This window comes from Tiliqua scincoides, chromosome 3, assembly GCF_035046505.1.
Source record: "Tiliqua scincoides isolate rTilSci1 chromosome 3, rTilSci1.hap2, whole genome shotgun sequence".
Classification (NCBI taxonomy): domain Eukaryota; kingdom Metazoa; phylum Chordata; class Lepidosauria; order Squamata; family Scincidae; genus Tiliqua; species Tiliqua scincoides.
In genome coordinates this window covers 205,861,215-205,887,960 of record NC_089823.1, presented here as the reverse complement: position 1 = coordinate 205,887,960, position 26,746 = coordinate 205,861,215, and the positions used below count along the sequence as shown (strand labels likewise).

General features: G+C 46.4%; 1 protein-coding gene and 1 pseudogene across 4 annotated transcripts in view; one reads left to right on the top strand and one right to left on the bottom strand.

The window, feature by feature from the left end:
- Positions 1 to 11: 11 nt before the first annotated feature.
- The window catches only part of PAX3 (paired box 3), a 129,967-nt gene continuing 103,232 nt past the window's right edge, over positions 12 to 26,746 (top strand). For 3 of the 4 annotated variants that reach the window (XM_066619219.1, XM_066619217.1, XM_066619220.1), the window contains exons 1-4: positions 12 to 96; positions 2,321 to 2,556; positions 5,440 to 5,569; positions 8,230 to 8,364. In XM_066619219.1, the coding sequence (XP_066475316.1) occupies positions 12 to 96; positions 2,321 to 2,556; positions 5,440 to 5,569; positions 8,230 to 8,364 (586 nt within the window). The remainder of the gene's footprint in view (positions 97 to 2,320; positions 2,557 to 5,439; positions 5,570 to 8,229; positions 8,365 to 26,746) is intronic. The other variant, XM_066619218.1, reaches the window with a different exon arrangement.
- Positions 26,029 to 26,148, bottom strand: LOC136646156 (5S ribosomal RNA; annotated as a pseudogene).

Sequence of the window (26,746 nt, the reverse complement as noted above, 5' to 3'; positions counted from 1 at the left end):
CTGCGTTCAAAATGACCACTCTGGCTGGAGCTGTCCCAAGGATGATGCGACCAGCTCCTGGGCAGAATTACCCTCGGAGCGGGTTCCCATTAGAAGGTAAGACTGCTTAACAGCAAACCAGAAACTTGGGTGAGTTCGATTGTGTGTGTGTGTTTGTGTGTAAACTCGCGTGTTAGTGAGCAGAGTTGAAAAAAAAATTAACGTGTATTAAAAGGATCCAGGTAGGAAACGTGCAAGAAATGGTGGAGATTATAACTGGGAGAAGCAAAGATGAATGGGGCTTACTGTCAAGTAAGTGTAGTTAGGATTGGGCTGTAGGCTCTGCTGAACCTCACAGAAAAGTGCACAAACGAATACTTTCCTCGCACCCACGCATGATAAAGGCTAGTTCTGTGGAGTTTTTGCTTGTGGAGGAGAGGAGACACCGAGCCCCAGCCTAGCCATGCCTACGCAGAAGTAAACCCCATTGTAGTCAATGGGGCTGTCTCCCAGGAAATTGTGAACAGGTTTGGGCTCTCCGACTGGAATTGGACGTGGTGGAGGCAATTCGAACTTCATTCTAGTCAATTTCTTTCCCTGCTCTTCGTGTCAATTTCTTTTGCCTGCTCCAAGGTTACAATGGGGCACTCATGCAGGTGAAGGTGTCAAGTCATCGATCCGGAGCGAGGTCTCCACATTTCGGACTCTGCCGAAACAGAAGAAGACTTTCCACCTAGAGGAAGTTTCTCAGGATCCGGCAGGCCCTGTCCTGGGTTCTATCCTGCTTCCTTTGCCGATGGAAGTTGGCACCGCTAAGAACTACCGCCTCAAGACTTGCTGTACTATTACTATTTACTACGACGGCTACTATTGCAGCAGAAGGGCACTTTCAGATGGAATATGACCACTGTTTCGCTTGTATTTCAACCCTCACCTTAGATTAGACTAAACTTTTGAAACCCTCTACTAACCCAACACTTTAAGAAATGTCTGTCAAAAAGCAGGGGCGATGCTCGGGACGAAAGGCAAGACTCAGGGGGACACTCGCACTTTGGAGGAAGCTGCTTCAGAAACTTTTGGAACTTTTTTGGAAGAGTTTTTAGGACATCTCTCTCTCTCTCTCTCTCTCTCTCTCTCTCTCTCTATTTTATTATTACCTGATCATAGTTGGGGGGGGGGGGAACACACGTTCCTCTTCCCACCTGGAAGGGATAAAGAATGAGAACCGATGAAAACTTACTTGCCTGGAGAGATTGGAAAACAAACCTGCTCGGGTGGCATGAAAATGACGACACCTAGCCCATCTAATGGACATTTCAAAAGTGGCAGAGCAAACTGTGAGAATTTTTTGTGTATTTTCTTTAGGAGAGAAAGGGGAGTGGGGGAGAAAATCGGACGCACTGAGGAACACACGGCCAGGCTAATAAAATAAACAGGAAAAAGAGAACTATCTATTTTGGGGGGGGGGGGGATTATGTTGGCCAAGTCTAACAGCATCCCCAACATTTCTATTCCCTCTAGATCTGCAATACTTACCATTTCCCTCTTCCTATCGACACTTTCGCCTCATATTAACAAACAATTATTATTAAAGCGTTTTAAGGAGGGAGCTTAGTCCAAATATAGTCGATTGACACTCTCCAGGAGCCTCCAAGACCCCCGAGGTGACCAATGCCCACGCTGGACAGCCTCTACCTCGAAATGCAGAGGGATTTACTTAACCATTTCCCCGCTTGTCCTACCTCTTTCCCCCCAACTCAAGAATTCTCTTTACCAAGAGGTTTTTTTTGGGGGGGGGAGGGCCCCTCTTCTCTCGCAGCCCTTGTCAACACTGTATGTTTCCCAACGAATAATTAAAAGGGTGAAGCAACCGGTGATGGACCAATAAGTCCCGGGTGTCAACCTCGAAACCCTGTGGTTAGATCTGAGCAGAGATGGAAGAGTCGACCCCGAAGATCGTGGACAATAACATTGAACCCGAGGCTTTCTGTAGTTTCAACTCTTGGTTCGGCGCACCACGTTGTGAAAACGGATTAAAATCTCCACTTGACCCGCCACGACGTGTTGAAAAACAGTCCACACTTGAGCGACTTGAGCGAGAGAGTCACTGATGGGCTGGGGACTCGGGTAAGATCGCGCCCCATGAAAATCTGCCCCATCAGTTCCGATCAAGTCAAGCTGTTACCATCGCGGTGGCGATGACTGTTGAACACGCGTGTGCCTGTGCGCTGTGTGAATTGTCCTTGCGCGGGGTGTGCGTGTGGGGAAGGGGGGCCCTGCTGCCGCCACCTGGCCAGCCCCAAACAAGCGCCCCTGTCTTTGTCTCCCTTCTTCTGTCCAGTGTCAACCCCACTGGGCCAAGGCCGGGTCAACCAGCTCGGGGGCGTCTTTATCAACGGCAGGCCCCTGCCCAACCACATCCGCCACAAGATCGTGGAGATGGCCCACCACGGGATCCGGCCCTGCGTCATCTCTCGCCAGCTGCGAGTGTCGCACGGCTGCGTCTCCAAGATCCTCTGCAGGTACCAGGAGACCGGCTCCATCCGGCCAGGGGCCATCGGGGGCAGCAAACCCAAGGTGAGGAAGGGGCATGGCTTGGGAACAGCGGAGGGGAAGGAGCTGCCCACGGGGCTTAGCGGGATAGACTCCGTCGGGTCCATTCGGAGGCCTAAATCGGGAATTCCTTGGCCATCAGCCATGTTGGGGGGCCCTTGGCACATCTGCGTAGTGGGGCCTGTGCATAAGAAATGAGACAGAAGTCCAGTGTGGGATTCAGGTGTGCAGGTGTATGTTCCTACAGACCTCTCAGCCAGTGGAAGCCTCACGCCATTTAGATGTTCTTTGTAGTCCTCTTAAAGGTGTGACTCTCTCTCTCTCGCTCTCTCTCGCTCTCTCTCTTACACACACACACACACACACACACACACACACACACCCATGCTTCAGTGCAAGGCATTCAAGACCATGCGCACAGCCCAGTTCCAAGCAAATCTGCTTGCCTGCCCCTCGAGTGTGTTTGGACTGGCAATAGAAGGAGATGCTTTCACTCCAGAGCCAGAGCTGAATAATCCCACTTACTATTTTCCAGACTAGTTTGTAAGCCGCTCATACACCCGTTCAAATACTTCTTTCTTTCGCTGTGTGGGATTGCAAACAATGTAGCCACCACACTGCAACCCGTGGGTGCCATCTCTCTCTCTCTCTCTCTCTCTCTCTCTCTCTCTCTCTCTCTCTCTCTCTCTCTCTCTCACGCACACACACGAGACAGAGTGTCTGTTGGACATGCACAATTGTTATACTTTCTCCCTGATCCGCACGTCCAAGTGTATGGATTAGGGATGTTGATAACCCCTTTTCTAGACCGGCCGGGCACACTATATGAGAGGCACGCAGATGGTTGAACTTTGTGGACTATCTCCTGATTCTTCCTGAAGTCCATCCCATCCCTTCCGGCAGGGTGTGTGCAGAGCCGGAACCCCTTTTCGGTTTGTAAGGCGAATTCTATAAACTTCTTCAACTGCTTAGTCTGAAATTTGAAGGGCTTTTGATTTTGTTCTGTTTTAAAGAACTGGGAAATTAAACCTGGGCAAGTAGTTTAGGGTGACCAGAAGATTCTGTGCCGACCTCAGAACAGTACTGGGTGGTGCTCGCCTGTAGTCCAGAACCAGAATCAGTTCAGAGTCAGTTTATTTCAATCCTCTTGAAGTATGTGATCCTAAACAAGCTGACTAGAGATTGATCTCAGCGGGTTTGAGTTGCAAAATAATATATCTGCAGTAAGTGAGCCAAGATGTCCTAACTAACATTTAATGGATTTTTACAGATTTTAGATCACACCCCTAAATTGTACCAAAGAAAAACTGGACTTTGGTTATCTATCTATCTATCTATCTATCTATCTATCTATCTATCTATCTATCTATCTATCTATCTATCTATCTATCTATCTATCTATCTATCTATCTATCTATCACCGCAAAACTGAATTTCTAACTCAGTTCCCAGCAAATTTTCTGGGATCTAACTTCCATGGAAATGAGTTGTTCTACTTCCAAGTAAACCTGTTAAGGAACAAAGCATTCTGTCCCTTCCTTAGCTCTGTATTCAGAAGATGCACAAGTTTAAAACAAAACAAAACATGCATCTATATAATTTCATGCATCTATATAATAATTATAATATTATAAATATATAACCTACATAATTTTAAACCAATGTTTAGAAAGTAAAAGCCAAAGGAATTGTCCTGTGCCAGGAGGATAATTTGATTTTTAGGGGGAAAAGACTGAGGCTGCAATCCTAATCACAGTTACTAAGGAGTAAGCCCCATTGAACACAATGAGACTTACTTCTAAGTAAACATGTTTAGGATTGTGCTGTTACTGTCCCAAAAAGCTTAGAATAAATTCATCCTGAATTTTGATTTTCTGTCTCTCACTCTCGAAGCCCCACTCCCCCGCTCCTTAAAGGGCAAAGAAGGAATGAAGAGATTGGAAATCCCAGCGCTGGTAGACAACTTTTTATATAAGACACATTTTTTATAGACGCGTAAATTAAACAATAGGGTTTTTTTACTTTTAAGCTGAAGAATAACACAATTCTCTCCCAATAAAAGGCTTTAAATGCTGCGTGATTTTATTCTGCTTTCATCCCCATCAGTAAAGCTTCCCCATTTCCGCGTGGCTTGAAGAGAGAGGCTCCTTCCTCTCGCCGCATCCCCGTGGGTAGTTTTAACTTTCGGGAAACTTCATTCCATGAACTTTCTCGATTCTTCGGTGACGTTTCGTTCTGTCAATAACCGAAGGGGATTTTCATGTTTTCTTTGCATTGATTCTCCGGTCCCGTTTCGTCCTCCTGTCCTCGTGTGTCTCTCCCCCCCCCCCTCTCGACACACATTACTTGGAAATGACCCTGTTGGCCTCAACGGTCCTTTTATGGCCACATTATGATCGCTTTCGGATGGGGCTGCCAGTCGGCTTCTACTCTGAGCCCCCCCCCCCCCGACGGTCAACGTGCATCAATTTCTACTTATAGGTCCAGATCCTCTCTCGCCCCCCCCCCCAAGCCATCCCAGGGGTCAGAGAAATTTTATATGGGGAGTTGAAATTAAAAAAGCTCCGATCCGGGTGTGAACGCCAAAGGGTAGGGCTATAGCATTTGAGAAACTGATGAGGGGGAAAGGACCCTCGATTTTGTCCTGGTTCGAAGCTAACACTCTTAGGCTGCAATCCTAAACTCACTTTCCTGGGAGTAAGTCCCATTAAACACAACAGGACTTACTTCTGAGTAGACCTGGTTAGAATTGTGCCCTTAATGACTTCCAGGTTGATTTTGCCCTCGATCTTCTGTTCCCTTCTTTCGGAACTTCTTTCCAAGGCTCTTATCCTCGCTCCCCTCCTTTTCTCCCTCCCAGCCCCCACCAAGTGTGCAAACTTTGGTTCCTGTTCCTTCCTCTTAAAGCAGGTGACGACGCCGGATGTCGAGAAGAAAATCGAGGAGTACAAGCGGGAGAACGCGGGCATGTTCAGCTGGGAGATCCGGGACAAGCTGCTGAAGGACGGCGTGTGCGATCGGAACACCGTGCCTTCAGGTAAGACTGCAGGGGGGTCGCCCAGAACGGGTAGCAATCGAGCTGTCTGGGGGAGGAAAGTCCTCCAGCCTGGACTCTAAGGCTACTGTTCTATCTGCGGTTAACTGAGAGTAAATCTCACAAATGTAGTGGAACCTACTTCTGAGTAACCGTATAGAGACTGCACTGTGCTACGTCCTTCAATTTGGAAACACATTGGCTTGATTTCGGTGGTATATACTCATTCCCAGGTAAGAGCGTTTAGGCAATGGCGTAGCTATAGGGGGGTGCAAAGATCTGACAGCCCAATCCTATGCATGCCTATTCAGAAGTAAGTCCCGTTACTTACCTCAGTGGTACTTGCCTCAGGGGTCAGACTCCCTGCAAAACGTAGCGCTTTGCACTCCCCCTCTAGCTACGCCTCTGCATTTAGCAACCTGGCTTGGAAACGAACGGACATTCAAATCAATAGGACCCTTTCTAAGTAGCTCTCCTAGTCCTCATGAACTCTCCCTCCCTGTACGGATTTACGCTGAACGGATTTCTTAGAAGTAAATTCTGTTGGCATAAGTGAAGCATATTTAACATACAGTACGGTAGTTCACAGCCCGCTCTTGAGTGGGTTTATTCGGAAGTAAGTTCCATTCAGTTCGAGGAGGGGGCTTGCCTCCCAACAGCCAACTGTGCAAGAATGGAGTCTGTGCCTTGGAAAGGCCTCTCCCCTCTCCCTGGGTCCCACTGGGATGTCCTTCGAAGTAAACGCAGGCTGCAATTCTGCGGAGGCTTACTTGAGAGTAAGCTCCCCCTCAAGCAGGGAGAGAGCTTCCTATGAACGTGGCCGGGATCTAACCGGTTGCATTTTAGGCCTGTCAGCCTGTTGAAGCTCCAGGCTTGCTCTGCGTTTCGTCGAGGGTCCCTTTCATCGGGGACATCAGGCGACGTTACTCCAACAGGCTTTGAAGATCCCCGCCTGTCCTGGAAGGCGGGTGCTGAATGCACATCTAAGATCCGGCCTTATCTTATCGGCCCTGGATGAAAGGGGAGAGGGAAAGCGATCGGGTGGCGTCGGGGAAAAGGGCGAGAGTTCCACCAGTGGCACGTTGTCTAAAGCAGCGAGGGAGCCTTTCTTGCCATCGCCATGACAGGCAGTTCAACCCCCCAGTTCATAAATCCGGATGATCCCATTAATCCCAATTTGAGCACATGTATATCCCACCCCGTCGGAATGGGAAGGTTTGTTTTTAATTAACATCCAAGGGCATCGCTTCCCCCCCCCCCCACTTGCTCAGAGAGGGCTTTCCGGGGACGGGGCTGTTTAACAGGCAGGATCTGGAAGAAATAAATACTAAAAAAAAAATTGGCACCATTCATAAGAAAGAAGAGCCCTCATGTACGGGCCAGGGGAAAGTGCTTTGCCATCAACAGGAGAGCTCCTTGGCTTGTCCCACCCGTCGCTTCCTTGCTCCCTTCATCAGCGGAAACGTGGAGAAAGCCTTGCTGTGGGAGAGTCCCCGATCCATGATGAGGTCTAGAAACTTGTCTTGGAACTGCCACGGGTGGGTGAGTGGGATGGATGGGGGAAAGTACGTGGAAACAGGAAGGGCACCTCCAAAGCGAACCCTGTTCCGTGTAAGGAAGACTTCGGTGATCTCCCTGCACTGTATTCCCGAGGTAGCAGGCTGAGGAACTCAGCATTAAATATCCAGGTATCCTAGACCAGGCAAGTTCTCACGTGACGGAGAGGGAAGGGTTTCAGTAACAGCCTGATCCGCTACAGGCTTTGGGGTGTCGACGTTTTCCGTTTGTACTGAGGGTCTTCTCTAAACGTTCACGTGGATCAATGGGAATGAAATGGGGGGGGGGAGGGAGAGAATTGAAACCCCTTCCCCAAGGTACATTGGATTGGAAGTAGGGTCCCTTGGTTTCAGTGTACATTTCTAGGTGGTGGCGTTTTAGAATAAGGGAGAACCTGATTAAAAGCCATTTCTGTCCAACGTTGCGTATGTGCAACAGGGACCGAATGTGGGCAAAAATGGGGTTAAAAATACTGCTAAATAAATACGTTTTAGGCTGCACCAGTATCTTTATTTGACAGTAAGCAGCACTGAACACAGTGGCATTTACTTCAGAGTAAATATTCCTAGAATCAACCAGAGGAGCTTAAATACACTAAAATCTTAAAAATCGATGTGTATGTTGATTGGGATGCGGGTTCTACTGAGTCCAGGGGAATTACACCCAAGCAAGTGAAATAGGATGGTAGGATTTCTGAGAAATCGTTTGGGATAAGGCACCAGTCTTCGGAAGCATCTAGTTCTGGGGGTTATAAATCCGAATTTCCATTCCCCTGAAAATACGGATCACCCCACCCTTTTCTCTTGCGTATCTGAATGTGCAAGGTGCTGTTCTGTGCTGGGCCAAGCGACTCTCAGCCCAAACCTAACCATGTCTATTTAGAAGTAAGCCCTATTAAGTCAATGGGGCTTACTCACAGGTAAGCGTAGAAAGGATTGTGGCCTCAGGTGGCTGAGAAGGAACTGGAGACCCGAAGTTTCCAAGCTCAAATAGGACAGTGGTTTCCCTAGTCCCAGAGGAAGTTGCCTTCCCCCTGCCCCAAGCAAGGACGGATCCAAGCCCCCCTTCTCCTCGCTCCTGCTTCACTCTCCTCTTTCCTCCCCTAGTGAGCTCCATCAGCCGCATTCTGAGAAGCAAGTTCGGGAAAGGCGAAGACGAGGAAGCCGAGCTGGAGAGGAAGGAGGCGGAGGAGAGCGAGAAGAAGGCCAAGCACAGCATCGACGGCATCCTCAGCGAGAGAGGTAAGCAGCACCGCGGGCTCCTTCCTTGGCGGGGAGAGGAGGACTGTTTGGACGGGGGGGGGGGGGCTGCGGCCGCCGATCGCTGCGCGGGACAATGGAAGGGATCTGGACAGGCGATTCCTGGGGGTTCCGTCCCAAAGCAGCCTCGCGGGAGCTTCCGTCGGTCGGTGGGTCTTCTCGCTCCTTGCGCTTCATGTCTGAGGGTGCCTTTGGGCAGTGGCGTAGCTAGACGGGCTGCAAAGCAATAAGTCTTGCAGGGAGCCTCACCGCAGCGTGCAAGGAGCCTTTCCCCCTCCCCTTCGGAGCCATTGCAGGCATTCCCCTCCGTTTTGCTCCCCCCGCCTGGAATGGTCCCTGCAAGACTTAGTGCTTTGCACCCCCCCGTCTAGCTACGCCCCTGCCTTCGGCAGGCCCCTTGGGGTCGGCATCGGCTCGTCCAGGCGTTCGAAAAAAAAAGCCTGTGTCGGTTGTTAAAAGGGCCCTTCTCGAGCGGAGACGTGAGAGAGTCGTTGTCCGTGGGGTCAGTCGGGAACCCACGCAAAGGCTGGTCAGAGTCGATGCAGGTACCTAAGGAACGGTGGGAGGAGACGCTCGCTGTTCTTTGCGCGTCCCTTTTGGGAGATCACCGGGCTCGATCCTGTCCTGATCCATATTTTGGGGACGTGGATGCATCCTCTGTGGTCGTAGCGAGTCCAGTTAGGCAGGCTTGACCCGTCACTGTCTTGAGCCTGTCGTTTGTCCCTGGGAACTGCGCTACTCGCCTTCTACACCACGGACACACTTACTAGGAGGAAAGTTCGAAATTCCACTGAAATCAAGAGAACTTTCCTCTGTAAGAACGTTGTATTCATGGATCGCACTGCTAGGCCGCCCTCCCAGCGCCCCTGCTTCTCCCCACCTCCCTTGCATCCTGGGAACAACCTTAGGAGTCATGGAGGGAGAGAGAGACAGAGAGGCCGGCCCAAGGTCACCCAGTGAACTTCACGGCTAAGAGGAGAGGATTTGAACTCAGGTCTCCCTGGCCGAAACTCTAGCAACTATGTCACACTGGTGGGGGAATGTCCTCCGTGGTTCCAATCCTGCAAGCACCAATGAAGCTAGTCAATACTTTTCAATGGATCTCCCTCTTAGAGCTTGAACAGTTAGAAAGCGACGCTTGCAGAGATAAAAAAGAAATTTAAGTACGCATATAAGCGGCTATAAAACTTTTGGTTGAAAAGAGGTATATAAATACTGTTGATGATGATGATGATGATAACCGAAGGCTCGGTCGCTTCTTTTCTGGGTGGTCACAGTTAAAGGACACAGAGCCCGAGCCTACGCCTGTCTACTCAGAAGTAAGTTCTATTAGAGTGAGTGGAGCTTACTCTCAGGAAAGTAGTGGCTAGGGTTGCAGCCACAGTCAGTCAAGATCGAGGAGAAGAGCCCGAAAAGGAAGCCGAACAACCAACCCGCAGGGCCCGATCCACCGTCCAAGAAACTGCCGCCCGCTTCTTGCAGGAGATCTGGCCCTCCGGCCAGTGTCCAGACCCCCGCGGCGCGCTCTTTCAATCCCGTTGCCACGAACGGGGCTGGAGCGCGCAGGGCTCGGGGTGTGTGTGAATCGGGCCCGTTTTTTCCCACTGCATCCCCTCCGATCTCAGCGACCCAAGTGGCTGCGCTCTCACGAAGAGCCGAGACTCACGGAGGTCGCAGCACCGAGTTCTGAGCAGTCAGACCGAGGCCAGGGGTCGGGAGTGCCCATCTTGGCAACCTTGGATCCCGGTGGTCCCTCAAGCCGCCCTCCCGCCCTCAGCTGGATGCCTGGGGCGCGACCCCCACATTCCCATTGAACGAATTTGTAAGGATCGTGGCCCCAGGCTTAATAGTACTCCTTGGGAGTACTCCCGTAGGAAATCCGTGACTTCTCTGAAATCAGGGAGACCAAAATGATCAGAGTGGGAGGATTTTGTGTGCCCCCCCCTAAACTCCTGACTATGAAGCTGTGGCGTATCTAGAGGGGGTGCAAAGCACTAAGTTTTTTAGGGAGCCTCACCGCAGTGTGCAAGGGCCCCCTCCTCTTCAGAGCCATTCCAGAACACCTCCCCACCACCCGGAATGGCTCCGAAGGGGAAGGGGAGGGCCCTTTGCACACCGGCGAGGCTCCCTGAAAAACTTAATGCTTTGCACCCCCTCTAGCTATGCCTCTGCTATGAAGTGCGTCTCGTGGGGGGGCGGGCGGGGAGTCCACAGCAAAGCAACAGGCGGATCGGAAAAGCGTTCGTATAACCATTTATTTGCAAGCTGTGAGGCTTGCCTCTTCTGCAGGGGTTTCAGGATCAGCGGGCCCGTCTGTGTTGGGATGGAGCACTGACCTTGGAGATCCCCTTCAAGGACCTGCTCCCCATTCCGCCAGCGTTGGCAGGGTAGGGAAGGAATCGCAGAGTTTGCGGGAAAAGAGGCTCACGGTGGGGGGAAAAGGCGGCGGCGCTGGGGGGGGGGGGGAGAGAGAGAGAGAGAGAGAGAGAGAGAGAGAGAGTTGTCTGAACTCATCCTGAAAAGCTAGTTGCTCAATCGTGTGGCCTGGACTGTTGAGTCCCATCCCCTCTGTGTCCTTAAATCGGGCAGTATTTTGGGTTAGTCAAGCTGAAGTCATTAAATAAAAAGGACAGGGGGGGGAAGGGGAGGGGGAGAGATGGGCCTCGAGAGAAGGTCGCGATCCTGCCCTTTTCCCTTAGGGCTTCGAGTCAGAGGAGGGATTTTGCCCTCGAAAAAGCAGGAGAGTGGCCTGTAAGTCAAGCTGCTTTGAGTATTGATTGACTTACTTCTGTGGACGAGCCAGGGGCCCTGGTGGAGAGGGCTACCTAGTACAGGGGTGAAGCCCCTGGGGGCGTGGGGGGGGGAGAAGAGAGAGAGATTTTTAATTTTTGATCTTTAAGCCATTTCTGCCCAACGTTGCATATAAGCAACAGGGATCAAATAGGTGCACCTGTGTGCTGGGAAGCAATGGGTTAAGAAAGTAGATAAGAAATAAACAGTGAGGTGATTTAAAAAATAACTATATACTCTCCCAGAGCTGTGCTCCAAAGGACATCTAAAAAATTCATCTTCTTTGGAACCTCAGTAAGTCTTGCTTCAAGGAGATTTAGGCTGCAATCCTAACCACACTTTCCTGAGAGTAAGCCCCATTGAACAAAATAGGACGTACTTCTGAGTAGGCCTGGTTAGGATTGTACCCATACTCCTTGCTAAGTGTAGACTGCACTGCAAACGTACTTGGAAGCCTTACAGAAGTCTTCCTTCCAAGTGAATGCATTTTCACTGGGCCTAAGACAGATGTGTGTTAACTGCAATCCGGTTTCCTCTTCAAATGACTAGTCGTCCAGGTTGTAGTGACCACCGAAATGAAAGGACCCTAATCCACTTCTCCACAAGTTGCCTACTGTTGATGTGATGCCAGGTCGCTCCCCCCCCCCAGATGGTGCCCCTGGGGGTAGGCAGACAGGCTTTTGCCAGGCTTTTGCCAGGGCTAGGTTCCCCTAGCCAGCTCTCCTCCTCCAAGCTGCCCCTGCACATCCACCAGAGGCCTTGGAGAACAGGAGACAAAGGTTCCAAATGAGCTGGTCAAACATTTGTACAACTTTTCCAGCTTTTACAAAGAAGGCCTTCTATACACAATCTACACTTGGAGATGAACTTGGAAGACAAAGGAGGGAGAGTCCATTGAAACTCACACTTCAGCTTTGGCCAGACAAAGGTTCAGCCAGCAGCAGCTTGATGTGGACAAAGGAAGGCAACCTTTTTATAATTCAAGGAGAAAAGAAGAGAAAACAAAAGGCCCAGAAAAGACATTATGGGCTTGCAATGAGGGATGAATTATTCAATGAGCCCCAATAGCCAATGCTCGGAGGAGTTTTATGGACTCTCCACCGTGGAAAAAGTGGCTATTTTCACCTACAAAATGTTCCTAGTCTTTCTAGACAGCTAGAGATGCCGACAGCCATTGAGGAGAGACAACTGAAACCATTCCTTAAAACTATAGTATCCCTTGGCATTGTGAAGAGAAAGGAGCAGGAACACAAAGCCAAAACCAACCCTCTGAGCCCACCAGGGATCTCAGGAGAGCTGCATCTTCACAATGTTTAACTGTGTAAGCTGATGCACTATTACATGGAAGTAAGTCCTATTGGGATCAGTAAGGCTTACTCTCCAGTAAGGCAGTTTTGGGTGGCAGCCTTCTTGTATGGAAAAATAAAAATATAGCAACGTACATGAAGATATAAAATGTCAGCAGTATGTATTTTTTTTTTTTTAAGCAGATGGGTTTGAGATCAGGGGTTCTTGTGGTTTAGATCAAATGTAGATTTCCACTTGCTGCAGTTGGAATGTAAGGTTGAAGAAATAATGGGTGAGAAATGACTGACATTAATGGCCAATGGTTTTTCAAAAATGGCTACTGGCTTTGTGGTTGAGTGCAGTGGTCGGAATCCCTCTGCTAGCTAAGTGGAAGTGGTTGGGTTGATGATGGTTTATTCTCATGGCCCCCACAATCCTGAAAACATTTATCTGAGAATTAATTTTTGTTGGCATAGGGTTAGTCACTTGGTGCCAAACCTGAAGAACATTGGAAATATATATATATATATATATATATATATATATATATATATATATATATATATATATATATATATATATATATATATATATATATATATATATATATATATGTACATATAATAAATATATATATGAAAATCCTTTTGGCATGTCATATTGTACTTTTCCCCAGAATGGAGTTACTCCAAACCACAGATAATTTTGTTTTGAATTCAACCATTGTGTGCAAAGAGTTTAATCATAAACATAAGGTGTTAAAACAGACAATTGGAAGGCTCACATTTGTGTCTTCAGTATCAGCAAAATAGAATGAATAAAAATTCCTGTTAGAACAAAACTTTAAAAATCTTGATCGCCGAAGCCTCTTTTTCCACTGTGTTTTGCTTGAAATGTGTTTTAAACTTGCTGTCCATAACATCAAAGATAAAAATGAGAGATAATTGATCTTTTGAGTGTCGAAAGAATGCTACAATCTTTAATTTCATTTGCTATTTCTGCCTCTAAGTGCACCAAAGAAGCAATAATGAGAACCTCAAGCTTCAGCTGCACCTTTAAGACACCTGCAGCACAAACCTATACTGCATGTCTGTTCAGAAGTAAGTGCCACTGAGTTCAGTGGGACTTACTCCCTTGAAAGTGTGCATTCACTTTCATTAAAGGAAGGGCCTGTTCATTCAGCTTGTTGCTGCTGCTCATTTATTCTTCACTAGTAACTCTTTATGCACCATGCAGTGTGAGGGTCTAATGACCTCTCAGGAAATATAAGTACTGAAATGACAGTGCACCCTGGTCTGCTGTGTGTCTCCAAACATTTTACCATATATTCAGTTAAAACTTCTGTTGGGTCCCTTAGGGGAGAAAGGTGGGGTACAAATGAATAAAAAATAAATTAAAAGACCAGAAGTGCGATAGGAAATTGCCCCATATATTGCAATTTTCAGTCTTTCATGTTAGTATTCTGCTTGTGCACACATAGGGAAGAGGGTCAAGGGTGGGCAGGTTGGATTACAATGGATGTTGTTTTTCTGCTTCCCAAAAGCAGTGGTTCTCAAACTTTTCAGTCTCCAGATCTTGTTACACTCTTAAAATGAGTCTTGGGAGCCCCAGAGCATGCATGTAGAGGTGTAGCGCTGAACCCAATACCAATACCAGAGAACAGCCACAACAGGAGGGGAATGAGGGCTACAAACAGGAGGTGGGATGGACAGGCAGGCAAACCAGGCAGGGGGTAGATGGTAGCTAATTATACTGTGCTTGTGAAGCCCCTGAAGGAGTCTCAGGGAGCTCCTGGGCTCCTAAGAATTTATGTTGAGAAATGCTACTCTATCGTAATGGGTGTAGGTTCAATATGTTATTGGTACTTCATGCCTATCGGTTCTGACCCACTTTTGTCTCTGATTAAGAAGGTATTTGTTAACATAGCTCACAGCTTGATAGAAAAGTTTAAAACTATGAGTAGTATGGAAAGAAACAATACAGGCTTCCCTGGAAGTGGCAGAGGTGTTGAGTTGAGTTTAGATGTAAAAAACCAAGTTCAGCTCCTGAGAAAAGTGGCACCATTGCATCCATTCAGTTGCTAGTTTTCTAGCAACCGAAATACATACTGGTTGGCAACCTTCAGTCTTGGTATAAGCCTATAGCACCTGGTATTCCCAAGGGTCTCCCATCTAAGTACTAACCAGGCCTGACTTTGCTTAGCTTCTGAGATCAGACAAGATCCAGCATGTGCAGGGTAACAGTTGCTGCTTGAATACACCCTAATATCTAAAAAATGAGGAAGTGAAACTCGGACATGGTGGCATTTTGAAACTAAAATACATTTGTATGTATTTTAAGTGTTGTTAGCCACCTTGGGTGCCCTTTAGGGAGAAAGGTGGATTACAATTCAAATAAATAAATGAGGGGGGCAAGTTTTTCCTTTTTAACCCACATACTATATTCCCCTCCACTCCACATCAGCCTAACACTCCCCCCACACACACACACTTTCCCTTCTACCTTGATAGTTCTGAATTATTTAGAAGAACCGTTCAGATCTGCGGATTATAAATGTTTAAACTTATTTATTTTTGATTTTTTAAATTCTAAGCAGTGTTTTCATGATTTGGTGCCTATGAATGGACATTCGTAAAATTAATTGCTGGCAAAAGATATATTCTTTTGTTAATCCAGGTAGAAGTGGCACACATACAAACTGAGCAAGGGCATGTGATTTCAAGATGCTTCACTAATATTCTTAAAGATACTCAAGTAGAAAGAGATTTTACTGGTTTCATTGAACTGATTTCTTAGTTGCCAAAGCTCCGATTAAATACGGGATTTGTGATCTAGTAATTCAACAGGATTTGGTAGCCATCCAGTCTTCAAAAGTCCTCACCATGGTGTCGTGGTTTTTGACGTTCCCATAATCTTGAGCCACATACTTTTTTTAAAATTATTTGCTTGTGTATTCTGAAGAATGTATTTTGTCTGTAGTCTTCGAACTATCTCATTCGTGACCTAGAAGAGTGCCACAGCAGTTGTTCTTCTGAGTACAGTCTTTTTGTTTTGAAGGATCCTTCAGTTAAAGATCTACCCTGTTACCTTTTGGACTGTTTTCTACATTTGTCTCTTAAAGGCGGAAACAAAACTTTATCTGGTATTCTTAATAGAATTGCTTTTTTGGAGTGTACCCAAGGAAGTCATATTTTTTTTGTTACAGCATCCAAATACATTTCAGTTCTATGAGGGCCATGTTGTTTTCCGTGGCAGCTGCTAAAATTAGATTTCAGTTTCTTAAAACAAATAGTATTGATTATGAAGGTTATGACTGAGATGCCATTGTCAATGATTAAGCTTGACCAGCTTGTATTTCTCCTTTTCTTTAGAATATGATTTTCCTGATTGCTACGGCTTTTGGTTAAATAACAAAGTTTTGGTTGTTGGCTGATGGACCGTCTTATCAGAATTTTGGTTTTCAGACTTTTGCATACGAAGCTGTACTGTGCTTTTCTCTTATATCAGAGATTACAGTGTGGATGTTACAACAAGTTGCAGTCAAGGGCTGCATGTCGGCAGGCCATTCCTTTCAAAGGGAGGCCACTCTATGTTTCTCCTTTGGGCACCCAATAGTGTAGCCTTGCCCAGATCCTCTACATATGACTTTGCTCATCCACCAGCTGGGATCAGCCAGATGTCTGAAATCTGGGGGGAAGAACAGACTATTGAAAGCCCTAAATTGGGCAGTTGACAGTTCCAATAATCTGCGGTATGAGTCATATCCACTTACATATGATCTCCTTCACATGTAATAACAACAGCACGGGAACCCCAATTCACGTTCTGGGTGCAATTCCATGCTCCTCCAGTAGCATACAAAGAGTATGCATGTAACGGCCGGAAATCAGTTTTTTTTTTTTTAAACCCAGAATGTGTATGAAAAAAGAACTGTAAAGCAGCACATAGAACTGGTAAAGGATTTTGGAGTGCATGTGACTACAGTGACGGGGCTATGAATTTATTACTGCTGCGGATGTACTTATTTCTCCAGCCTGTGATATCTTGCCAACTTGTTCTTTTTAAAGAAATAGATTATGATGAATATTGCACAAATACATTTCACAGTGAGTCAGCAATGCGCTGAAAAGGGTTTCCACAATTTCTCAGTGCAAAGGAAAAAAAGTGGGGGAACACAGAACAGTATTCTTAAGCTTGAGGGTGGGTAATGTCAACTGTGGCAAATCATTACCAAAACTTGACTAGGACTATTTGTTGAATGTGCATAGTGTACATTGTATTTGCATGTATACATTGCAAGTACACACTGACACATTTCTGGCAATTGCACGGAGGCTGTAGGGAAAAAAAGTTGCAGGAAAGCTGTGTTCAGAGAGACAGTATGTCTTCCATGCTATTTAATATCAACATGAAGTCTATGGAGGAGATCAACCAGTGGTCTTCAGAAAACTGATGACATCCAGTTGTACATTTCACTACCATCCTCAGCTTGAGATGCTGTGTGTATCTTGAGTCAGTAAAGGGCTGGATGTGGGCAAACAAACAGAAATTAACAGCCCAACCCTAACTAATTTTCTAGCACAAATGCAGCTATGCCAGTGGGGCTTGGACTGTATCTTGTGGTGCAAAGGGTAGTCATGGAGGCTTTCTCAATATAAGGGAATGTTTGTTCCCTTACCTCAGGGCTGCATTACGGCTGCATTGGTGATGGAAAGCTGATCAGGATTAGGTTATAATTGCAGAAAAAAACAGAGGCCTTCCTGGTCAGGAGATCTGGTGTTTCTCTGTGTTTGCTGGTGTTGGATGGAGTTGTATTCTCTTTATAGCCCAATTCAACTTAACTCCCCATGCAATGATGCTGCTGCACCACCAGGACATCCACTGCATCCCATGCTGGAGTTTTGGCCTCCAGAGTCCTCTTTGGGGCAAGGGAGCATTTGTTTTCCCTTGCCTCAAGGTAAGCCCCTGCTAGGATGGTGAGGCCGCATTCCTGTACACACTTACCCAGGAGTGAGCCCCACTGAATTTAATTGGACATATTTTTGAGTAGTCATCAATAGGATTGCTCTGTGAGCCTATTCAGACCTGTGCCAGCAATATCACTGGCTCAAATCTGCATGGACCTTCGAAAGCCGATTGAACCCTGGCAGGGAGCTTGAATTTGGCTGACATCACTGCTGCCAAACCCGCTCCCTTCCTGGTCCTGATCTACCCCCTCCTCACCCCATCACAGCCCCATTCTGCTCACCCCCTGTCCCATTCTGTCCACTTGCACCTCTCTCCCACTCTCTGCAGGATGCTCCCTGGGGCAGTGGGCATCCTTGGTCCATTGTTGGCCTCTCACTGCTTCTGGGTGTGGCCAGCTCTGCATGCTCTGGCATTTTGCACTTTGTGATTGCTGGAAAGTACCTAGTGCTGCCCGAAAACAATGACATCACTAGGCACCATTGGGATCGGCTGTTAGGGGACCTCATTTGCAAATTGGAGATGCTCCTGAGTTCAGACTTACAACTGTATATTCAGGTGTTAGCACAGTTTTGGTAGGTGGGGCAACTACTTGGGTTTGTGACTGAGTCAGACCTAGCTGTGGCTGCAGCCTTAGTCACCTCTGGGTTGTTGCAATGTGCTGTATGTGCAGTTGCCCCTGAAGACCACTCAGAAGTGCGAGTTATGACTTTTAGTTATGAGCCCTCAGTGGCTTGTGACCTGAAGGACTGCCTCCACCATATGAATATACCTGTACCCTAAGACCTCCTGGGTATGGTGCCCCATGTCTCATGGGTGCCCAAGGTGAGATTAGAGGGGACATGTGGGAAGGCCTTCTCAGTGGTGGCTCCCTCTCTCTGTAGAACTTGCTCCCCCAGAATCACTCTTGTGCACCCTCCCTCTTTTCCTTTTGCCACTCTCAGAAGACTTACATAATTTTCTGGATTACGTTTGGCTTCTGCCTGTGCTCTTGTTCATCTGCTGTGTTGTTTTTATGTTTCTATTTTGCATGATGCTTGCTTGCAGTGCTTTGTTGTATTGTAAAATATGTTGTGAGCTGCTTTGTTCTCTTTGTGAATGAGGCAGGATATGCAACCTAACAAATTAAAAAATGCAGAAATAAATAAATATTGCAGTGCACAATATTTTTGGGGAAATGGTAGGCCCTTGTTGTTTTAGCTTACTTGTGAGTCCCCCGACTGTAGTCGCCTGCCAGATTTGTGAGATGATGGGTTTAGCATGGGGAACCACGGCCCCGATCAAATAAAAAGGAACAGTAATCTTCTGTAGGCCTTCTCTCGAGCTTGTGCTTGGGAGACACTGCTGTTGCTCTTACTGTTGCATGGGGTGACTCCTCCTGCTGACTGCTTGAATGGCCCTCTCTGTTCTCTGGCCCAGTGGAATTGGCCTGCAGGCATGGTCACAATGAATTGTTCCCCAGTCATGTGCACTATTGCAAAGAGCCCTACTCATCCCAGCCCTCTACCCTTGGCTGCAGTGAGAAAGCAATTCAGGCTGGAGCAGACTAAATTGCCTCCTTTCTTTTCCTCTTACTTTCATCTTGGACCAAGCCTTCCCTCCCCTCTCTTTATTTCTTCTATGCCGGAGGCTCACATTAGTGCAATTTTTTCAGTCACCCCTATTTTGAAGGTGTGTGTGTGTGTGTGTGTGTGTGTGTGTGGAATGGAGGAGGGGGAGTTTAGTGAAAAGAAGAGGCAAACACAAAAGCCCTGCTCAGTAACTAAAGAGCGGAGGCTGAGGCTGCCTCTCCAATTGAGCGGTGCTTTTTCCTGTTTGTGAGTTTTGGGAAGCATTTCAGCTTTGTACTGTAGTGGACAGATGCTGACTGTAAATGGGACACACGACCACCAGCCCCTAGCTTAAATATTTTGAAGCAATGTTACAATTACTGGCTTGATCTGCCAACTTTGAAGTGGTTGCGCATGTTTCCAGGGGCTTTTGAGGCAAGTGGGACAGATCCGGTGCACAGGTTTTGCTGGCTCAGCATGGTGATAGATGGGTATTTGTAGGCGATGACATAATATAAATAGTTTGAATAAAAATAAAGCTCAAAAGTAACATTCCCAGTTTGGATCTCCGAAGATCATCAGTCCCTTCTATATGATTGACAATGATCTTACCAGCATTAAAAGCATGCTGCTGGATGACCCGGGATCATTTTCAGTTGCTGCTGTGGCCATTTTAATGGCTGCTGGATGCAGTTTATAGAAGATCATGTGCAACTGCAGTAGCTTTTGAGACAAGGTCTCTGAGGGCCAATTCTTCCAATCAGCTCACATGATCATTATCAGCTGATGCTTTGTTCGGTACTACTTTATAGGTAAGATTTAAGTTTCGTAGGTGGATTTAAGATTGGTAGGTTGGCAAAAATGCCAACATGAGAAGACCACTCTTGAAGTTGGAGGAATCCTTCTGGAACTGTAGCTGATTCAGCATATGGAACTACAATTTAAAATGAACACTTTAAAAGCCTACATGTTTGCACTTTAGAAGCGCATGTGGACCCCTCTGAACCCCAGTTTCTATGAGTTGCTGGAAGTATTTACTGGTCTTTCCTTGGTTTGTTGTGAACCAGGGAAAGACCAGGGCATTTGGAGAGTTGTTATAGACTATGGGCCCAAGCCTATCCAACTTTCCAGCACCGGGGCAGCCACAATGCAGCTACGAGGTAAGGGAACAAATGTTCCCATACCTTGAGGAGGCCTCTGTGACTGCCTCCCCATGGCAGGGGTGCAGTGCAGAACTCATAGGCACTGGAAAATTGGATAGAATCGGGCCCTAAATAGGCTATGGTCATAAACACATTCACTTTCTAAACTGTAGGGCGTATTTTGTTGGACTATCACCTAGTTGAACTATTAGAAGTCCAACGAAACTCTTAACTCTACAAGGCTAAGCAAAGCAACATTGTCAGAAGGACTGACATCCTATTCCTATGGCTGTGATTAACAGCAACAGCACACAGGCTGGGTTATATTAAGCTGGTGACAACAATGTTAAGATAGAAGAGTAAGTCCATCTTGCTGCAATGCTATTCTAAACGTTTACTGCATGATATTAGGCGGTCAAGTTGTGCTGATGTAATTAATTCCATGGGGCTGAAATGCTTTTAATGTGCCAAGTAAATGTACACAGTCCAGTCACTATCCACAGTCCAGTCGCTATCATGCCCAATGCACTTGGCACAGTTCGGTGCTGGAAAACTGTGTACCACATTGCAACTGGTGAATGTGGATGGTATACCAGTGCAACATCCTGGTTATTGTTACAATTATATTATTAATATGTGTGGAATGGTTCACAGTGTACAAGTCATTGCATTCTATTCTAAACTCTTGGAGTGTAATTCTAACCCCAGCCTGAGCCAGTGCAGGCATTCCTATGCTAGCTCAGAGTGTTGCAAAGGTGCAATAAAGCAAGTTTACTCATGAGTTGGCAGCAGTGGCTGAAAGGTCTGTGCTGGCCCACTGGGGCTGCATCCAGGAGTAGCACTGGCTGGAGCAGATAAGGTTGTGCTGAGTGATGCAGGCGCATGGAGAAGGTGGCTTACCTTGGTGGGGAGGGCATACCTTGGTGGGAAGGTGGGGAGGGGACATTTCTGGGTGGAGGTGGGCAGATTGGGCTAAGGACGAGCCAGGATCAGTGAAGCAGGACTTGGCCATATCTTAATTCCACTTCCAGCCTGCCCAGCATTACACTGGACTTCCTGGATTTGCACCAACTAAATAGCTGGCACTCAGAGGCGTACTGTCACTAGGGCAAAACATAGTGCCTACCACGGGTACAAACTGGAGGGGGGCCCAAGAACATGCGCTCCAATTGCTTCCCTGCTTGGGAAGCAATTGGAGCACATGCACCCTCTCAGCAGCTGGTTGGGTGAAATCGCCCAGCTGACATCTGAGTGCACTCTTGTGCTCCAACTGCTTCCCAAATGGGGAAGCATTTGGAGTGTGAGCACCCTAATGACATCATGATGCTGCATGGTCTCATGATGTCACAGCATTGCCCTGGGTGCCCAAAGCCCTGGGTATGCCTCTGCTGGCATGAATCAGAGAAACCCTATAGGGGTGGCTGAGGCTTTACTTGGGATAAGGGGAAATATATCCCCTTATCCCACAGAGACCTACAGACATCTCCTAACCTATGCTGGATAGAGCACAGGCCTTGTGGCCTGGCTGTGCTGAAGTGGGTTAGGATTGGAATCTCAGGTCCAAATCCTAACCAACTTTCCAGCACTGGCATAGCACTGCCAATGGGACATGCGCTGCATCCTGCAGTTGGGTAGCACTCATGGAGGCCTCCTCAAAGTAAGGAAATGTTTGTTCCCTTACCTTGGAGCTGCATTGCTCTTACGTTGGTGCTGGAAACTGGGTTAGGATTGCTTGTTTTGCTGCTCAAGTTTCCCTGTGTGAAAGGCCACAGTTCTAGGGGAATAACTTAACTTAATTGTGTTAAGCTGCTAAACATAAGAGGCCATCAGAAAAGACTAATTAGACTTTATGCATCAAATCCATTGTAAAATCAAAGAAAAGAAAAAGTTGAGGCAATTTGTTTTAAAATTTAATAACTTTTCTTTATCTAGAATTCTTAAGCACTCAAATGCTTATTGAGGGCCTGGCTCACCTCACCTATTGAGGGCCTAGATGAAATTTAGTTTATTGTTTAATGCTGTAACATGCTTTGGGGAAAAGAGATCAAGCAAAGTTGAGTCTGAGAGATCATCAGGAGTCCCCCAGGGCTCGTTTATAAAAGAGCAATGGGGAAATGAAGCAGAACTAGAGAGTCCTCTCTGGTTAATTTAAGAAGAAATTGAGTGAAACACAAAGCAATAAATCAGACTGATCTTGTCAACGTAGGCTTTTCATCGTCAAACGTCACCTTCTATTGCATGGAACAAACATACGGGCTAAATGGACAAGCAGAGCAATTTGCTAGGATCTGAAATTGCTTGCCAAATTCATGGATCAGTTTGATAGTGAAAAAAGAAAAGAAAAAGAGATATACAGCCAGGCAGTTTCTTACAAGGTTTTGTTTAATGGCCTGTGGTGCATCATTTTCTTTTTCTTTGCCTTGCGGTACTCCTCTCGCATGCTGTTCTTCTAATTCCGTTGAAATCCATGTTACTACAGGAAATAAAACTGAAGTATGATGGAATTACCAAGGCACTATGGATCCTTTTACAGTTCTACAGGGCTATGTGAGATGCTTGTTTTGCTGCTTGCTGATCAAGGTCCCCTGTGTGAAAGGCCACAGATAGGTTCTAGGGCAGTGATTTTCAACCTTTTTCATCTCATGGAACACTGAGAAGGCACTAAAATGGTCAAGGCACACCACCAGGTTTTTGATAATTGACAAGGCACAGACACACCATACTGCCAGTGGAGGTTCACATCTCTCATTGGCCCTATTAATAAATGACCTTCCCCCGAATTCCTGTGGCATACCTGAGGACCACTTGTGGCACACCAGTGTGCCACAGCACAGTGGTTGAAAATGACTGTTCTAGGGGAATAAGAATTTCCAGAGTGATTCAGAACTTACACCTGTAACCAAAGCAGGAAAAGGCACTTAAACAGCCCATTGGATATCTTCTCTTGCTGGGTGCTCTTCAGTTGTTTTACAAGCAGGAATAAAAATCTGAAAAGGAAGTTTTCAGTAGCCCTGGCCAAATATTGCTTAAGTACTAGTTTGGTGAATCTATAGTTGTTTCTAACATGGGCAGTAACTCACTCTGTCCTTCTTGTTCATCCTCTATTGTTGTTCCTGAGATCAAAGAAGGATTACTTCAATTTATCTGTCTTGGAAAATCCTTCTTTGTGTCCTTAACCCTCCATGGATTAATGACCACATTGCCTATGGGGAATCTATGAGATTAAACAGACTCTGTATACACATCCTTCATTTGTACAGTGGGATTTCTGTTATGTCTTCTTACGTAGAGACCAACACAATATATATTTGAGGTTATTCAATTTATGTACAATTTATTTAGGGTATCAGTGCCTAGCCACTCAAACGCTTTGCAGTAAAATAGGAATTTATTTTCTTAGTTACATTTAAATTAAACAAACATAGTTTGATTGCATAGGTATTACTGCTGGTATATGCTATGAATGCTTATCTTTAACTTATTTCATGGTCTGATTTTTCCCATTGCCCTAGTGAAAGGGCATACTAATAACTCAGACCCACACATGTTTAATCAGAAGGCAGTCCCAGCTTGAGTGCAGTGGGGTTTACTTTTGAATAAATACATCTAGGACTGGGCTGAAACAACTAATCAGTGTCAACAGGACACATGCTGCCAGTGGTGTAGCTGGAGGGGATGAAAAGCACTAGTTTTTCAGGGAGCCTCAGCGTGGTATGCAAGTGACACCTCCCCCTCCCCTTTGGAGCCATTCTGGGCAGTGGAAGCAAAATGGAGGCATTTGCTTCCGCTTTGCTCCCACTGTCCAGAATGGCTTGGAAGGGGAAGGGCTGCCTGCACTCCGCATTGAGGCTCCCTGCAAAACCTAGTGTTTTGCACCCTCTCTAGCTACACCGCTACACGTTGCATACATAAGATCTCAGGTTTAGTTCCTGACCTCAAGCAACGTGGGTATAACTGACAGTGAAGTTTTGTCTGCTGTCCACATACGTTGCTTGGAATTCATTTCAGTCTATGAGACATTCAATGGAATGTTATGCGTGCTTACTCAGGATTAAGTTCCACTCGGTTCAATGGGACTTACTCCTTTTTAAGCGTGCTGAAGTTGGTAATCTTAGAAGGTGGTTCATTTGTTGCCTGAACAAGATGATTGCTCCTTCCACGTGACCACGCTCAGGCAGCTCTGCTAACATTTGATATGCCCAGATTGTGTGAGGAGGTATTGTGCATTGCGGGTTCCTCTGGGGTTTAACAAAGTTCCAGGGTAGCACAACAACATCATTTATCTTTCCCATGTTATCTCCACATTTTGAACATCACCAGAACAATGGGCTGCACCCACATGCACAGGAAAAATGCACTGCTCAAGCAAATTAAGAATTCAACCTGATGGCCCAAAGCTTCATATGTGCTGAAATGTGCACCACAAGTTTCTGCATGAAACACATCCTTCAAATCATAACATTTTGTGTGACTATCAGAATGGAAGATCAAGAGCCCAATCTATCCCCTGTCAACCCAGACTGTGCAGTGTTGCTGATGGAGCATGCTGATTTGTTGGGGGGAGGGAAGGGCGAAACTGGCACAGGTTAAGGTGCAGACTGCATGTCTAGCATCTTGTAGTTCGCATGACGTGTTACCAAAGAAGTTTCCCTGCTTTTCCTGGGGGATTTCTGAGGTTTCTGGTTGTGTCTCCAAGTGAGAGACTGGGCACCTGGCCTGTGGATGTGGTCTCAGTGGAATGCAGTCACTGCCATATACAATACAGCCACTTATGCACTTATGTGTGGTTTATTGAGAATTCATGTACTGTCGCCTTGCGGAACTATGTGCCTGAGCTAGCAGGACCAGTCCTGAGAAAAGCAAACAGGTTTTAGCACTGCAAAGTAAACAATTCCTGTTCAAAGCTGCATTTATCTCAAGAATGGTGAAATCCACGTCTTTTGCAATCAGAGTAAATGTACAACTTTATACGTAATACATACAGCTTAGGTTATTTGCGGAGGTTCGATAATAGTACAGAATCTGAGAGGAGGCAAATTTTCTTCTTCCAGTTATGGAGGTGCCAACACTTTGTAACAGAGGACACATGTTGCATGCATGAGGTCCCTGGTGGAGTTTCTGGCATCTCCAGTTCAAAGAACCTCAAGCGATGTGGCTTGAAGAAGACATTGGCTGGAGATTGAGGAGAACCAGTGCCGGTCGCAGTGGACAGGATTGAACGAGATGAACCAATGATCTTATAAGATTAGTTCAGAACTTTAAGCATAGCAAGAGTGGATGTCAGGGTAGAAAAGGCAGATTCTAGACAGGCAATCAGGTGAATGAATTCTCCATATTCGGCTTTTTGTCTTGAAATGAAATTATCGGTATTACTTTACTTTCTGCAAATCCTTCAGCAAAATGACACTTCTTGCAAACATTCGGATTTGCCTATTCACATGAGGCTTCATTGCGATCATTAGACATTTTACCTGCTTTTATGGAACAAAACGTTCTGGGTGAAGAACAAAATAACAAAATCTTTATAGGACCCCATGCTTAACTTGTACCTTAACTTGTGGCCTGCCTCAAAAGGCAGTTAGAATACTAATTTGGGAAATGGTCTTCTAGCTAAGATGAAGCTCTTTCAAGTCACATTGACTGATACTGGGGACAACTGAGCATAAGTTTACCCCCCCCCCCACTGAAATCAATGAAACTTCTAGGCACTTTGGATGGGTCATTAAAAAAATTATACAGATGTGCCACAATTTGTCACTGTTTTACTCTGAAATCAGTGGGACTTACCTCCAAGGAAGTGTGCACTGGGCCTGCTCATCCATGAGGGCAGCTGAAGCAGTCATCTCAGGCAGCAGATTGGTTTGGGGGGGGGGAATGGTTGGCAACTTTCAGACTCAAAAGACTATGGTATAAGCCTACAGCACCCGGTATTCCCAGGTGGTCTCCCATCCAAGTACTAACCAGGCCTGACCCTGCTTAGCTTCCAAGATCAGACAAGATCGGGCATGTGCAGGCTAACAGTTGCTGTTGGTTGGGGGCACGCATCCTTGTTCACCTATTGGTAATTGTCTCCACTGTTCCTCCTTCTACTCTCTGGAGTGGAAAAGGAAGAGAGGAAGAGGAAATGTAGAGGAGAGGAGAGTGCTGAGCTTGAACACTGAAGATTGTGAGGAGCAGAGGCTGGCACTGGGTAAGGGGGGCACACCATCTCAGATGTTGGGTGAGATGTTGGCCAATCTTTAGTGGGCACAAGGCTGCTGGTGTAAGCTGTACTCTAATTTGTAGCTTCTTTCTTAAATGGAAGTAGTCCTACATAAGTTAAGAGACCCAACTGCACAATCCTATGCATATCTCCTGAGAAGCAAGCCATATTAAATTCAGTGGGACTTACTTATAGGGAAGTCTGTATAGGATTTCAGCTTCACTGGCTTATAACTAGATTGCAGGTAAGGTGATTCATGGACTGGGTTGCTTCTCTCTCTGTTTTCTGGATAAGTCAGAAATACATGTTTTTGTTTCAAATGTATTTATCGGTTAAACAGAGTCTTAGTACGAATGCCTATATACACTGACTGCCATGTCTAAATGTTCATTCAAAAAATGGCTCTGCAGTCATCTCTGGATGATACT